Source organism: Camelus ferus, chromosome 25 (genome assembly GCF_009834535.1).
Source record: "Camelus ferus isolate YT-003-E chromosome 25, BCGSAC_Cfer_1.0, whole genome shotgun sequence".
Classification (NCBI taxonomy): domain Eukaryota; kingdom Metazoa; phylum Chordata; class Mammalia; order Artiodactyla; family Camelidae; genus Camelus; species Camelus ferus.
Window position 1 is genome coordinate 365,304 of NC_045720.1, and position 14,172 is coordinate 379,475.

The 14,172-nt window shown below is 62.0% G+C and overlaps 3 protein-coding genes across 9 annotated transcripts; 2 read left to right on the forward strand and 1 right to left on the reverse strand.

Annotated features, from left to right (window-relative positions):
• The first annotated feature begins 68 nt into the window (after positions 1-68).
• On the forward strand, positions 69-3,818 carry FOXH1 (forkhead box H1). 4 transcript variants are annotated; one of them, XM_032467973.1, is made up of 4 exons: positions 69-136; positions 2,035-2,438; positions 2,767-2,871; positions 2,976-3,818. In XM_032467973.1, exons 2-4 carry the CDS (start codon positions 2,265-2,267, stop codon positions 3,777-3,779), a joined length of 1,083 nt encoding a protein of 360 aa, XP_032323864.1. In that variant the 5' UTR covers positions 69-136; positions 2,035-2,264; the 3' UTR covers positions 3,780-3,818. The 4 variants fall into 4 exon arrangements, with proteins under 4 accessions (XP_032323864.1, XP_032323862.1, XP_032323861.1 ...); XM_032467971.1 differs by having other exon boundaries at positions 77-136; positions 1,761-2,438; XM_032467970.1 differs by having other exon boundaries at positions 85-345; positions 1,761-2,438.
• Positions 3,819-3,916: 98 nt separating this feature from the next.
• KIFC2 (kinesin family member C2) lies at positions 3,917-11,254 on the reverse strand. Of its 4 annotated transcripts, none has more exons than XM_032467945.1 (18): positions 11,060-11,253; positions 10,744-10,825; positions 10,408-10,559; positions 10,145-10,283; positions 9,854-9,978; positions 9,707-9,772; positions 9,504-9,632; positions 9,050-9,127; positions 8,820-8,934; positions 8,635-8,744; positions 8,089-8,197; positions 7,819-7,976; positions 5,932-6,036; positions 5,728-5,849; positions 5,513-5,636; positions 5,291-5,420; positions 4,946-5,202; positions 3,917-4,856 (listed from the first exon to the last, which is right to left on the reverse strand). In XM_032467945.1, the coding sequence occupies exons 1-18, from the start codon at positions 11,156-11,158 to the stop codon at positions 4,602-4,604; spliced, it is 2,355 nt and encodes a 784-aa protein (XP_032323836.1). In that variant the 5' UTR covers positions 11,159-11,253; the 3' UTR covers positions 3,917-4,601. The 4 variants fall into 4 exon arrangements, with proteins under 4 accessions (XP_032323836.1, XP_032323835.1, XP_032323834.1 ...); XM_032467944.1 differs by having other exon boundaries at positions 4,281-4,856; positions 8,820-8,883; positions 10,991-11,254; XM_032467943.1 differs by having other exon boundaries at positions 4,281-4,856; positions 10,991-11,254.
• Positions 11,255-11,704: 450 nt separating this feature from the next.
• LOC116659867 (cysteine and histidine-rich protein 1-like) lies at positions 11,705-13,422 on the forward strand. The gene is made up of 2 exons (XM_032467978.1): positions 11,705-12,423; positions 12,624-13,422. Exons 1-2 carry the CDS (start codon positions 12,331-12,333, stop codon positions 13,107-13,109), a joined length of 579 nt encoding a protein of 192 aa, XP_032323869.1. The 5' UTR covers positions 11,705-12,330; the 3' UTR covers positions 13,110-13,422.
• Positions 13,423-14,172: the final 750 nt, after the last annotated feature.

Here is a 14,172-nt window from a genome sequence, read left to right on the forward strand (position 1 = left end):
GGCCCCGAGCCGGAAGCCGCGGCGCCCGGCGGGAGCCGGGGGCGGGGCCAAGCGGCCCGGGGGCGGGGCCTGCCCAGGGCGACTGGGAGCCGTCGCAGACGGTGCGGTGTGAACGTCCGCGGCTGGGGCATCCTTGGTGCGGATGAGACCCGGCTGAGGCCGGGAGGGCAAGTAGTTAAAAGGTTCTTAGAAAGGTGGTCATCTATTTATGCTGATTTTAAGGAAAGGTCACACACAGTTCACTCGACCCTCGACTGACCCCAAAGCAGGGGCATCACGGGTGGAAAGAACAGCCTGCGTCAAAGTGGAAGGACCCAGTGCACTGCAGATATGGGAAGAGCCGAGGTGGGAGTTTAGGAGGGTGGGGGCTGGCAGCGGGGTTAAGTAGTCAGGACATGAGGAGCCTTGAACGCCAAACCAAAAGCGGGCTTTATCCTGGAAGCGAGGGAGCACCAGTGGAGGAAAGGGTGTGACTTAAGAGTTGTTGGAGAGAAAGACCTCTTTGCTGACCGCGTGGGGCTAGGAAGCTATATGTAGCCTGGTAAGACACCAGGACCCCTCAGCTAGAGCCCTGGAAACAGACAGGAGTTGGCGGGGTGTTGTAGGAGTCCAGAGGAGGCCCGGTGCCGTCTGAAGGGAGGGCCTGAGATAGTGGAGGGGACAGTGTGGTGCCCCCATGCATCATCCATCCCAGCCTCAGGCTTCCTCCAGAGCTCCCATCCCTCATTCCTTCCCTCAGCACCTCAGTGAGAGCTGGGCACCCTCTGCATGCTGCAGATTTTCAATACTTCAAGGGTATAATGGGGGGGGTGCTGCTGCATATGAAAAGCTGAATTCTTGGAGTAAAGTGATATAAAGTGTGTCCCTGTGCTCCTGTGACCTCCCTCAGGTCCTGGGGTCCTAACACCAACACCACCACCACTGCTGGTGCCCAGTCCTCACCAGCAGGGAATCTGGGTTTTGAGGCAGGGTACAGAGCACAGGCCCTGACTGACTTGAGGATCAGAGCCACAGACCAGATGTCCAGGGAGGAGGTGAGGGGACAGAAGGGTCTGAGACACAGGAGGACCATGTCTCAGGGCAGCAGCCAGATGCATTTTTCCAGGACCACACCTTGGGGCCAGGCCTGAGCAGGGGGTGCTGGCCCTGCAGGCCTCCCCAGTCTCCACTCCCTCTCCTGGAGTGCCCCTCCTCTGCTCAGGGCAGCTCCCCACCAGCCTGGGGAGCATTTCCCTCCGAGCCTAACCTGCAGGGCCCTGAGGCTGCCTGGAAAGCTTTTTCTGTGAACCCATATGTAACACACCTGCACTCACTCTTGCCTAGTGTGAAGCCAGGTGGTCCTCCCGGGCACCCCTGGGAAGGAACCATAACCCATGGGGCTGTATTCTCAAGGCCTGGCCCCCAGTGAACCCCTACAGCTAGAAGGCCTCTCCCTCCATGCACACCCTCCCAAAGGCACTGCCTGAGTGCCCAAGAGAACCAAGTGGCATTCTCCCAAGGGACCAGAAGAGGAAGAGGGAGACAAACATGCTTCCAGGATGTCATTTGGGGCCAGGCAGATCCAGGTTCCCAGGGCCAGTGAGGTACACAGTGAATAATGAGGGCTGGTCAGCTCCCAGGACTCACTGTGGACCCGCACCAAGGTGGGAAGGAAAGTGGCCTCAAGGGCCAGGGGAAGCCTGCTGGGGCTCTGCAGCAACCTGTGCGGAAAATCCCTTGAGTCAACCATGTCCCTCTTTTGTTTCTGAACTTTCTTCTAGGAAGTCCTCCTAGACTACCACCAAAGTCAGGCTAGGGCTAGCTGCTCGGCCTTGAACTCTGGGCAGGGCCCACCCCTTATTGGGCAAATCACTCCATTTGTTAAATGCGAGCCTGAGATCCAGCTGGGATAAAGGAACTGTGGGTCATAAACCCCTTGGAAGGGCTTTTCCTTCCACCTCTGGGGGGATGCCAAAGGCAGCCCAGGAGTGAGGAATGAGGCCTGGGTGGCCGCCTGCAGCCCCCACTGGAATCTCCCCTGCTCCTCCCTTCCAGATTAACCGAAACCTGCTAATTGTGGCTGCCCTCTGCATGCTCCCCTCCCCCACCGCCTATTTCTACCTCCCTTTGCCTCCCCTCCCCTCCCCCTTCCATCCGAATGATAAAGGGCTTGGCCCGCCTGCCCCCGCCTGGCCTCAGGCCCCAGCTCTGCCTCGCCACACTGCCCCATTGCCCTGCGCCCACCACCTGGCCAGGCCCCTGCCCACGTTGCCTGCTTCCCCTGCATGGGGCCCTGCAGCAACCCACGCCTGGGGCTCCCCGAGAGGGAGTCGCCCTCCCAGCCCCCCAAGAGGAGGAAGAAGAGATACCTGCGGCATGACAAGCCCCCGTATACCTACTTGGCCATGATCGCCCTGGTGATCCAGGCTGCACCCTCCCGCAGGCTGAAGCTGGCCCAGGTGAGAGGATCCCCGCTCTCCCTTACAGTCCGTTACCGATCGGTCCCCAGACCTGTCCCTCACCTGGAGCTACTCAAGAGGCTCAGGCTCTGGCCTCCACCCCGTACTGGCCCTACTCAGCTATGCCAGTGGGGCCAGTCCCTGCCTGGTCACCCAGGGAGAGGGCTCAAATGCTAAGGCAGGACCCTACCCGGCGTGGTGTCCCCTTTTCCCCTGGGCTCAGAGGTGTTCTGTGAAGGGACCTACGCGGGGATGAGAGGAGGGGTAGAGGTGCCCCACTGCACGCCCGGCTCATGGCACAGGCCGGCTGGCCGCCCACTGGTTTCAGATCATCCGTCAGGTCCAGGCTGTGTTCCCCTTCTTCAGGGACGACTACGAGGGCTGGAAAGACTCCATCCGCCACAACCTCTCCTCTAACCGGTGCTTCCACAAGGTGGGGCAGGGCGAGGGTCGGAGCCTGGGGGCGGGACGCGGGCGGAAATCCTGAGTATCCAGGGTCGGGCTGCCCCACCCAAACTGTTCCCCCTCCCCCACCAGGTGCCCAAGGATCCTGCGAAGCCCCAGGCCAAGGGCAACTTCTGGGCAGTTGATGTGAGCCTGATCCCGGCCGAGGCGCTGCGGCTGCAGAACACGGCCCTGTGCCGGCGCTGGCAGAGCAAAGGTGCGAGGGGCGCCTTCGCCAAGGACCTGGGCCCCTACGTGTTGCACGGCCGGCCCTACCAGCCACCCAGTCCCCAGCCACCGCCCAGCGAGGGCTTCAGCATAAAGTCTCTGTTAGGGGATTCTCGGGAGGGGGCACCACGGAGCAGCCCAAGTCGGTCAGGCTCAGTGCACAATCGGGAGGAAGAGGTACCCACTGCACTCCTGCCCTCTGAGAGGCCTCTGTGGCCCCTCTGCCCCCTCCCAGGGCCCATGAGAGTGGAGGGGGAGACTTCCCAGGGTGGAACCAGCAGGCCCTCGCCCCTCTCCCCTGATTCCAGAACATGGCCCCTTCACTTACTGCAGGGTACCTCAGACCCAGGAGGGCTGTCTGGTGGAGGTCACAGGGCCTCGCTTTGGGGACAGCTGCCCACCTCCTACTTGCCCATCTACACTCCCAATGTGGTAATGCCCTTGGCACCACTACCACCCACCTCCTGCCCCCGGTGCCCACCCTCAACCAACCCCGCCTACTGGGGGGTGCCCCCTGAAACCCACAGCCCCCCAGGGGTGCTCTGGGATCTAGATGCCCTCTTCCAGGGGGTGCCACCCAATAAGAGCATCTACGATGTGTGGGGTAGCCACCCCCGAGACCTGGCTGCCCCCAGCCCAGGCTGGCTCCTCTCCTGGTGCAGCCTGTGAGCCTCCCAGGGCAGGGGCAGCTTTCCTCTCCCACCCTCTCCCGCCACCATCTGGCTTGTTGAGGGGAAACCAAGGACAAGAGGACCAAGAGGTGTGCGTAGCTACAGCAGCATTGAGACACGAGGCATCAGTCGAGCTGAGAGTCCACATGTTTACTGGACTGCCCCAGAAGAGCTGTGGCCCAGCTGGGTGTCACCCTGGCCCTGGTAGTCAGCCATGCCTCACCTACCCCAAGGCAAGGCTGGGAGCAGGGCTCTGTTTGGAGTAGCCCTTCCTGGTCCCACCATCTCTGGCCCTCTGCCCATCTATCCAACCATCCATCACCATCAGTCACCTCCCCTCCCTGGCTCTGGGCTGGGGGAGGGAAAGCCTAATGGCAGCTCCGGCCTGAAATCCTGCCCTTCCTCAAATGCCTGGAAAGGAGGTAGCACCTTCTGGGGGAGAGGGAACAGAGGCCCTACCTAGTTTTGATGGTGGTAGTGGGGAAGATAACAGTAAAGAAACAGACAACATTTTAATGCAAGTCTGATATTTGGTGGCTGGGTAGTGACTCTGGTGACCACTTGGCCAGGGTCTGCCTCCCAGCTCTGAGACCCCCTGCGGCGCACTGCGATAACATCAGATGGTGATAAGGAAGGGGCTGAGAGCCTGGGCCAAGGGGAGGCAGTCATTACCCCAGGCCAAACACGGGGTTAGAGGAGAGGCAGGTAGACTGGGAGTTTTGGGGGCACTGGGTCCCTAGAGGTCGAGGAGGTCGTGAGGAGAGTGGGGTCTTTGCTGCCTCTGCCGGCAGAGACGCGACTCCAGACTCCTCGGGCGGGACTACGAAGGCAGCTCCTCTGGTGGTGAGAGGGCCGAGCTGGAGCCGCTGTCCAGGCCAGGGCTTGGCGGGCTGCCGGGGGATGGCGTCGGCGTGCAGGGCGTCCCAGTGAGCGGTGTGTCGGTGCTCAGGGAGGAGGGCGTCCCAGAGCGCGGGGCCCTGCGGGGCCTAGCCGGCCCCAGCTCCACTTGGCCCACTCGCTCGGCGAACTTGAGCGAGCACACGGTCTCGCCGAGATCCTCGGGCCGCGTGGAGATCTGCGAGGGAGCGGGCTGGTGGGCGGGCCCGAATGGGCGGCGCCTGGCATGCAAACCACCCTCCCGCGGTCCTGCTGGGTGGGCCCCACCTGCAGCAACAGCACTGCCGTGGCGCCGGGGCCGAGTGCGGGCTGCAGCAAGCGTGTGAGCTGCGAATCGCGGAAGGGCACGTGTGGCCGGCGGGCCCGCAGCGCAGTCATCACGCCTCCCAGCGCCAGCAGCGAGCGATTGATGGTCCGAGCTTCCCGCAGACGTTGGGCGCCGTCCCGGTCTTCCCACGAGGTGCCGGCTGTCCCCGCCTTCCAGGCACGCTCGGATCCGGCCAGGTCCACCAGGTGCAACGTGCCTGTGGGGACACGCGAGCCCGACATCAAAGGGGGCCCGGTGTCGGTTCGGCGACGCCCCCCACAGGGCTCAGGCGCGGGCCGTGGTACCTGAGGTGGCAGGACCGCGCAGTGGGGACGCCGTGCGCAGAGTCAGCGTGACCAGGGCATGCGAACGAGAGCTGTGCTGGTTCATGACGGTGGCGGCGGTGGCCCGGTTGCCCCTTCCCAGGCTCAGCATCTGGAGGCCGGAGCAACAGGGCTGGCCTACTGCAGGATCTGGGCCCCAGGTGGGAGCACCGCGCGGGGCCTTGGAGGACTTCATGGCCTTACCTGATGCAACGACTCCAGGTTGGGCACTTCCCAGTGGGTGAGGCCAGCCACCTGGATTCCCCCCTGGCCTGCTGGGCCTTGCCTCACGGCCAGGCGCTGGGGAGGCCCTGGGGCTAGGAGGTCCCTGGGTGTGAAAGGGGGGGGGCTTTGTTGGGAGTTCTAGGAGGGTGGAACCAAAAGAAGGCGGGGCAGAGGCAGCCAGGGACAACCCTGACCTGACAGCTTCGTTGTAGATCTCCACCATGCTGAGTGTCACGTGGTGCTGTCCCCCTGTCCCCATCTCCCGGAACAGTGACTGCAGTGCCCTAGGAGCTATGCCAGGGTCCTCAGGTGGACCCTGGGGACGGGGCAGGGTGCCACATTAGGCTCATTTCCCAGCCCCTGGCCTCAGGAGCCACCCAGACTCCCCACTTTCCCACCTCCATGCTGTAGGTCTTCCCTGTCCCCGTCTGACCATAGGTGAAAATGCAGACACTGTAGCCTCCAAGGCAGGACAGCACAGCTGACTCCAGTTCTCTGAAGACCTAGGGGTAGGAGGAGTGGGAGGGGCCCTAAGCCCCGGACATGAACAAATCGATTTCTCTGGGAGGAGGATGGGTCTAGCTAGGGGAGCATAATGGGAGGGTGGATCTTCCAACAGACAGAGTAGGCTCCCTGGAGAACATGGCATTTGCAAGAATTTGCCAAGCAAAGACAGGGAGGGACATGACAGGAAAAGAGAACAGGTGATACAGAGTACTGGAGTCCTGACAACAACCACTTGGGAGGCCAGGGGAGTACCCCGGGCTTGACTGCCAGGTTCAAATCCTGCATCTGGTTGGAGGCAAATCACTCAGCCTTCCCCTATGAGAGATAAGGACTACAGTGGCACTTGTTATGAGGGTTAAGTGGCAACATCTACCAGGAGGGCTAGTGCAGCACCCAGCACACGACAGATGAACCCTGAGGGCCCCATGGGTGTGGGGGACAGTGGCCAGCTGAAGCCTGAGAGGGTGCAGAAAGGCAGGTGAAGGGAAGATGGAGATGGGACTTGTGTCCTGTGGCAACTGGACACCAGCAGCAGCCTTCTGAGCAATGAATTCGCCAGATTTCATGCCCAGAAGGTGGCTGATAACTGAGCGGGCTGTCAGTTCTGCGTGAAGTGTTGGCTGCCAGTCAAGAGGGCAGAATCAGAACTGCCAGTGGGGTCACTCAGATTCCACGACCAGAAAGAAGCACTGGGGGTGGCTGTGGCGGGGGCACTGTGGCACTGTTGCAGAGGTGGGAACATAGGCGAGGGGACTTCTAACAGATAACTTTAGCTCTGTCATCCAGATGCGTTGAATTGGAGGGCCCTGTCCAGAAAGGCTATCCAGAAAACAGTGGACAAGGAGGGCCCCGTTCAGGGCTGCAGTTTGGGACGGAGGCTGAAGACGGGGTTGGGGGTAGTGTGGAGGATAACCAGAGAGAAAGGTAGGTGGAAAACAGCTGTGGGACCCCAGGAAGTAGGGGAGAGAGCCCCAGCCGCCTGCCAGGCACTCTCATCACACTCTGTCCCTGTGAGGCCAGCACAGGTCTGAGTCTGACAGCTCTGCCCCTTGACTCACCCCCTCCCGACTCTCAGCCTTCATTTCCTGAGCTATGGAAGGTCGAGTTGCAAAGTCTGTGTGCGATGGAGATGGTGTATGTGAGGCAAGGTGGTGGTGGGGCTGTGACTTAAGCCTCTGTGACTTAAGCCTCTGTTTTTCAGCTCACTGGGTCTAGCAGGAAAGGGGAGGGAAGCAGGGAGGATCTGTGTGGAACAATGGGAAAGCCTTGAGGCTGGAAGATCACCTGTGCCCCACCATTCCCCTGGCCACAAAGTAAGGAGGGGTGCCCGCTGTCAGGGCTGGGCCGGGGAGTGGGCAGCTGAAGAAGCCTGGGGGGAGGAGGTCACAGCACTGTCCCCACCACAACAGCACCCCAGCCATGCTCCACAGCCAGCCTTGCATGAGCAGTGCCTGTCACTTCAGACATGTTCATTATCATTAGTTTCCTGGTAAAAAAAAGTATTTTTGAAAATGGTAATCTTCCTGTCTAAACCAGGAAGTCTCCTGCTTGCAGGGCTCGGTGGGGGAATACAAAGGGAAAACCCTGGAAGGAAAGGAGGTGCCCAGCTAGGATGCCAGTCTGCCTCCCAGACTCTGACTCCTTTCCCTTCCCTGCTAGAGTCCAGCCACTCTCCCTCTGAGGAGGGCAGGCCAACAGGGAAGGGGAACTCAGAACTTCTTCGGGACTCCAGGGGACTCTGAGGGACAGTCAGCACAGGCGCAAGGGTGGGGCATCACCTCCTCCTGGCTGGCATGTGGAGGGAAGACCCAGTCTAGGCGGAAGCGACGCTGGTGCCCTCGATAGCAGGTGGTGACAGTGCCACCTGGGCCAGGCTCCAAGCTCACCAGGCTGGAGGGTGTCCCTGGCCTCAGCCGACACAGCACACGGATGTTTCCTGGGGTGGAGAGCAGGTCAGCAGGGCTGCCTCCCAGGTCCTAAAGCACCGAGAGGCTCCAGTTCCTCCACCTCTCCCTGCCCCATCCCTGTGCTCCCCAAGAATGCCATACCTTTGAGCTCCAACAGCCGCCCTGGGCATCCAGCTAGGGGCCCCTGCTTTGCCTCCTGGAACTTGGTCCCAGCCCCTCCAGCTGACAGTGCCCCCAGGGCCCAGGATACCTGGGGGAATAAAGATGTGAGGAAGGGAAACAGTCCAAGAAGAGCCAGGGGTTGGGGGTGCGGTGCTGAGAGCAATATCCACCACGGGGCCCCCCAGCTGTGGTGATCTACAACTTCCAATGGCTTCAGGCCCCTGGGGGCATCATTCAGGGGGCCTGGGATGGAGCTGAGGAACCAGAGGAGAACCATAGGCAAGGACATCATCGGTCTCTCCAGGGCTTCCTGGCCACCCTGTGAGGGATTCACTGTCACCCCAGTTTGCACAGAACAAAAATGACACCCAGAAGTGAGATCACACCCAGGATCACACAAGTTGTTCTGGTTCCAGAGCCCACAACTCCCTGGGGCTGGAAAGAGGATAAACAGAGGTTCCCAGAGTAGACCAGTGACAATGCTGCCCAGAGAGTAAGTGCAAGAGGGGAGCCAGTGGTCCTGACCTGACCCCGGGCTTCACTCAGCGAACCCTGACAGCTCTGGGTAAAGGTGCTGACCAGGCCTCGGAGGTCCCCACAGCCCTGACGCAAGCTGGCCATGCGTGCACGAAGTCCTGGTGGGCAAAGGTGGTTGAGGGAAAGCCCAGACCCAAGAGCTCTCCCATGGGCTCCCTAGCCCCAGCCCTTACCTGCTAGCTGCCCATGCATCTGCTGCAGCTCCCTTCTGCAGTTCTGCTCAGTCTCCTGCTGGAGCTGCTGGAGGGCCCCCCGAAGGCCCTGCAGCTGCATCTCCTGTGCCCCCAGCTGCCCCGCCCAACCCAACCCCTGTCACTGAGGAAACAGGCACTTACCAGGCTTTGCCTCAGACACTCCCTTCCCAGTGCCCCCAGACTCCCCGGCCCTTGGGCCCAGCACCCACCTGGACTCGGAGGGCTTCCGTGGTGTCCTGGGCCTCCTGCAGTCGGCCCTGGAGCTCCGCCAGTGCTTCTGCCTCCTCCTGTAGGACAGGTGGGAGCCAGGTGAGCTATGGAGCCAGGAGGAAACTCAGGGAGAGGCACTCCAGCTGCCCCACAGAAAGTCAAGTTGAGAGGAGAACACAGAGCCAGTTAGGAATCCAAGCCTCCCAGTTCCATGCAGGGCTCATTTCCCCAAGTCCCTCTGCTCTCCTGGGGTCAGTCACAGAGGGGAGCCATAGGGTGGAGGGGAGGGATTCTCCTGTGGGCATCAGTCTTTTTGATGGGGACTGTCCCTGATCCTGGTTGCTGCCTCTGCTCCAGCAAGCAGGAGGTCCTGCGGGAGCCTGGGAAGTGTTGCTAGAGACCAGGTGTGCGGGAGGCCCAGACTGCAGGGACGGTGGAGACTAAGCAGGATACCTGTGGGGCCCTGCTGAGGGGGCCAGGGCCGCAGTGCAGCAGGAGGTCCCGAGTAAGGCTCAGGCTCTGTTTCAGGGCCTTGTTCTCCAGAGTTAGATACTGAACCCTTTTCTCCGAGTCTGTCGCCCCCTGCCAGAGAAGGAAGCCCTCAAGACTCACAATGAAAATCTCTCACGTCCCCACCCCCAACCCCGCAGCCTCACCACTCCCAGGCGCAGTTGGCCCAGCTCCTTCTCCTGCAGTTCCAGCTGCTGCTTCAGTTCTTCCAGCTGGAAAGGAGAGACAGGCACAGGGTAGACCACCTCCTTCTAGTCCTCTCCCAGTTCCCTGCTGCCTCCTGAGCCCCTCACCTGTCCAAGGATGAGCTGTTCCAGCCGCTGCGAAGCTCTCTGGTTCTCCTCCAACTGGGGAGGCTGCTGCCCCTGGGCTTCACCCCTTGGTGAAAGGGAAGGGCTTTCGTCTTGGGATGGGGTTCCTGGGGTGAGATGAACCCAGTTAGGACTGAAGAGCTCTCTGGCCTGAAGAAGGGGGCGCCTCAGGAGCAAGGCAGGGCTTAGGACCCTGCACTCCAGGCTGCTCAAGTTCTGGTGGGTGTCACTCCCTTGACAAACTCCCTCTTGAACTCACTACGCCTGACGCACCAGCAGGAATGGGGGACTGCACCCCTGAGGATGCCTGAGTCCCCTGGGGCACGGCCTGCCTCCCCCTGGGGCTCCGAATCCATGCCAGGAGGGCCAAGAGCTGACCAGTCACCGTCAACAATGGGGGGACATCACCAGGCTGAAAAAGAAACAGGAATCAAAGTGGAGAAGGAAGAAGGTTGGGGTGGGGGAAACTGGGATGTGGAGATCAGAAGGACTGGTGAGACAAAACAGGTCGCTGGGAGAGTCTCAACTCCGCTTACCTTGCTCAGGTCGGGAGGATTCCCAAAGCTCTCCTCTGCCCCCAGCTGGACTGAGAGGAACTCAGCAACACGCACCAGAGCCTCTTCCAGGGAGACCTCGGCTGGACCGCCCTCAGCTCCCCCTCCCGGCCCATCCTCAGACTCCGGGCAGCCTGCGAGGCCAGGTGGTAGGAGGAATAGGAGTTCTGGATCATGTGTCAGAGGCTAGGCCACCAGCTGGCACCTGCCAGGTCCCTCCCTCCCAGTGAGGTCAGGGGCACCCCAGCATCTCTCGGACGGCAGCGATCCCTCTTGGACCCAGAGACGCAGCGTTCCCGACGCACCAACAGCACCTACCGACCAGGCCGGTCAGCTCGGTCCACAGTTCTCCTGTGGTCTGGTCAGAACGGCGGCGGTCCCCAGGCTTGCAGCGGGTACTCTAGGGAGGGAGCAGAGGGAGCCCCTGAATAGAGGCCATGTAGCCTGTGGGGCTCCCTGTCCCCAAGGACTGAACCGAGGGGTTGGAGCTGGGGTCTGAGCTTCCAACACCAGAGACGAGGTCCTCCGCACGGCCCCTCCCCCGCGTCAGTGCCATGGGACCTACGCTTTGCGGGCCTGCAGAGCGGTTCTCAAGAAGGGGGTCGCCTGCCGAGCTGCGCCCGCCCCCGCTCACCTGGGAGGGGTTCCCAGGGACCGCGGCCGCCGCGGCCCCGCCATCCCTGCGAAAGAGGCTGTAGAAAATGTAGATCAGCAGCGAGTAGAAGGCGTACATGGGAGTGCGGGGCGGCAGAGGGCCCCGCTTCGCGCCGCCCCGCGTCCCCGCGCCCCAACTCCGCACCCGCCCTCCGCAAAGCCGGTGCGCATGCTCCGGCGGCCGCCCCCTCGGCCCGGTTCCCGCGGGCGGAGGACGCGCGCCCGAGGAAAGGGGGCAAGAGACAGTCATCCCCGGGGCCGCCACCCTAATAAGCGGAGACCTCGAGCTGAGAACGCTACGGCCTCGCACCCGCTCTTCTAGAATCCCTACCAATCCTCTACGAGGAACCCCCACGCGGCGGTAACGGCTTCAAGTTTTCCGCTCGCGGGTGTCCAACTCCGGCTCCCGCAGGCTCCTTCCTCGGCCCCTCCCCTCAGGCCCCGCCCCTCCCTTCACAGCCCCTCCCCTCACCGCCCCGCTCACCACCACGCCCCTCACAGCCCCTCCCCTCACTGCCCCTCCCCTTACCGTCGCACCCCCGCCCCTCACCGCCCCTTCCTCGGCTCCTCCCCTCACTGCAGACCACTGGGCTAACGTGCCGCCCAGGGTGCAGAGACCCCTCCTCCTAGCCCCGCCCACATTCTACTGCCGGGTCTCTCGATTGTCCACGCCCGCGGCTCCCCGGCCCCGCCCCCCCCGGCCACTCTAGCCTCCGCTACTCTCGTTGGTTGGCGCGGGGTCGCCGCAGGCCGGACGCGGGAGGCGGGGCGACAGCGGGAGGGCGGCGTGGTGGGTTGGTTTCTGCCTCCGCATCGCCGCTGCTTTCGGGCCTCGCATCTCAGGGTTCTCTGAGTTCCTGCGCGGTCGCCCCTTCTGGACTGGTTCCGAGGACGGCGTCTCCCAGAGCGCAGAGACTAGGCCAAGTCGGCCTTCGCGCCCTCTCCTCAAGGCCCTGCGCCCCAACTTGGGTTCCAGGACGCCAGAGCTCACACCCACCCAGCCTAGGCCCCGAGCCGCATTTTCCCTTCTTTTCCCGGCCGATTTACGTTCTTCCCCACGGTTGTGTCCAGTGGCCTCAGGGCTCTGAAGAGTTTTGGTTGAGCCTTTTCCAATACTTAGAAATGGGGCTCTGGAACCTGGGAGTCCTGGAGAGCCGCCCTTAGGGCTCCCAGTCGCGGCCTCTACGTTCTTTTTCTCCAAAGTTGAGGTCCCTTTCCTGTCCCCTCAAACTCACTACCGCCCCAGGTGTCATGGCCCCCAGGCCATGGGGCGAGTGGAGCACCGCCCTGTCCCACCTGGCGCTGGGAGCGGTGTCTCTGCATGCTGCCGTGAGCACTGCCCAGGTGAGTACACTGGGGCTGGGCAGGAGTGTAGCCCACTCCCAAACCCCAAGAACCTTGCCTGTCCCCTGGTTCAGGGAGAGGGTGGTGGGAGGTAAGTATGGGGGCCAGGCTTCTGTGAGACCCCACCCCCCACCCCTCCCTGCTTAAAGGAACACCCTGGCCTCTTTTTCCCACATTTCCTCCCTTCCCTGTGTTGACAGGCAAGTCGAGGGGCCGCTGCTGGCTTCCTGCTCCAAGCGTTGGCCGCGGCCACCATGCTGGTTCCAGGGCTGGGCACAGATGAAGACCATCTTGCTGGAGCCTGGGTGGCTACTGTCATCGGCCTGCCCCTTCTGGCCTTCGATTTCCACTGGGTGAATGGGGACCGCTCCTCTGCCAACCTGCTCCTGGGAGGAGGCATGGTGCTGGCAGTGGCTGGTGACCACCTTGGTGCCGAGGGCCGCTCTGTGGCTAGTCAGGCAGTGGTGCTGGTGGTCGCAGTGACCATCCTCATTGTGGCTGTTTTCACGACCAACACTTACGGAATGTGGGGGGGTGTGATGCTGGGTGCTGCAGGCCTCCTGAGCCGGCTGGAGGAAGACAGACTGCTGCTGCTGCCGAAGGAGGACATCTGCTGCTGGGCCCTGGCCGCAGGCAGCTGGGCCTACCACCGGGCCCTACACACACAACGCCTGCAGTGGGAGTGACATTGGAGATAGCAAGACAGGGTTTCTGCTCTGGCTACCACGTTCGTCTCTAACGGGCCTGCTCCTGGGGCCTTCTTCCCTAGGGATGGACTCTCCTTCCTTCTGAAGCCAGCTTGCTGCAGTGACTGGTCAGGGGGGCAGAGGCTGGGCACTGTCTCCTCCTCTGGCTGAGTGTGAGGACTTGCTTAGACCAGAATGAGGGGAACAACATCCCAGGCACGTTTGGGGGCCTGATTCTGGGCAGGCCATGGTTGTGGGTCTAGAGAGATGCTCGGTCTCCAATAAACCTTAGGGACTTAGTAGGAATATGGAATATGCCCGTTCTTGAGAGGGACTGAGGGGTCCTCCAGTAAGCTTCCTAAGGCTCCCAGGGCAGCAACTGGTTTTCCTGAGCAAAGGAAGGCATGTGCAGTGCACTACAACCAGCCCTGGGGGCCTTACCCAGTTTGGCCTGCCAGCACCTTTGTCAGGAAGGCTGCTGGACTGAGAAGACATAGGAGACCTTGCTCTCCTGGGATGTGGTGGAGCCTCGTTCTGAATATCCTTGAACGGTCTGGCAGGTGGCCCTCTGAGGCAGTGACCTTCATGGGCCAAAGGCCCGGTGAGGGAGGGAGGGCCGTACCACATCTGTTCCCAGAAATGCACTTTCCCTCCCAGGGCTGACTACCTCCACCCGTTTGACCTCTGACCCATGCAAAGCAAGTCCTGATTTCCTAAGACCTCACTTTTCTCAGTGAACCCCTACTCAGGTCCCAACCACAAGGTTAGGCAACGGGATTGGGCCAAGCAGGGGGTTAGATTCCGGGTCCAGAGCTCTCCCTTGGGGAATCCCTGCGCTTGCGTCCTGTGGAAACACATCTCGTCCCGCATAGGAGGGAGAGGGTGGCCCGCGGGGTTTCTCGCTCCTACGAGCCAGGTCGGAATTCCGCGCGCGCAAGCCTGCATGTCGGAGGACAAAGGCGCAGACACACCCGGACGCGGGGGTCTGAGGCTGCCTTCCGTTCCTGAGGTCCCAAGGCGTGTGCTCGTTGTCCGGGACTGGCGGGAAGCGCAGCGCTCACCC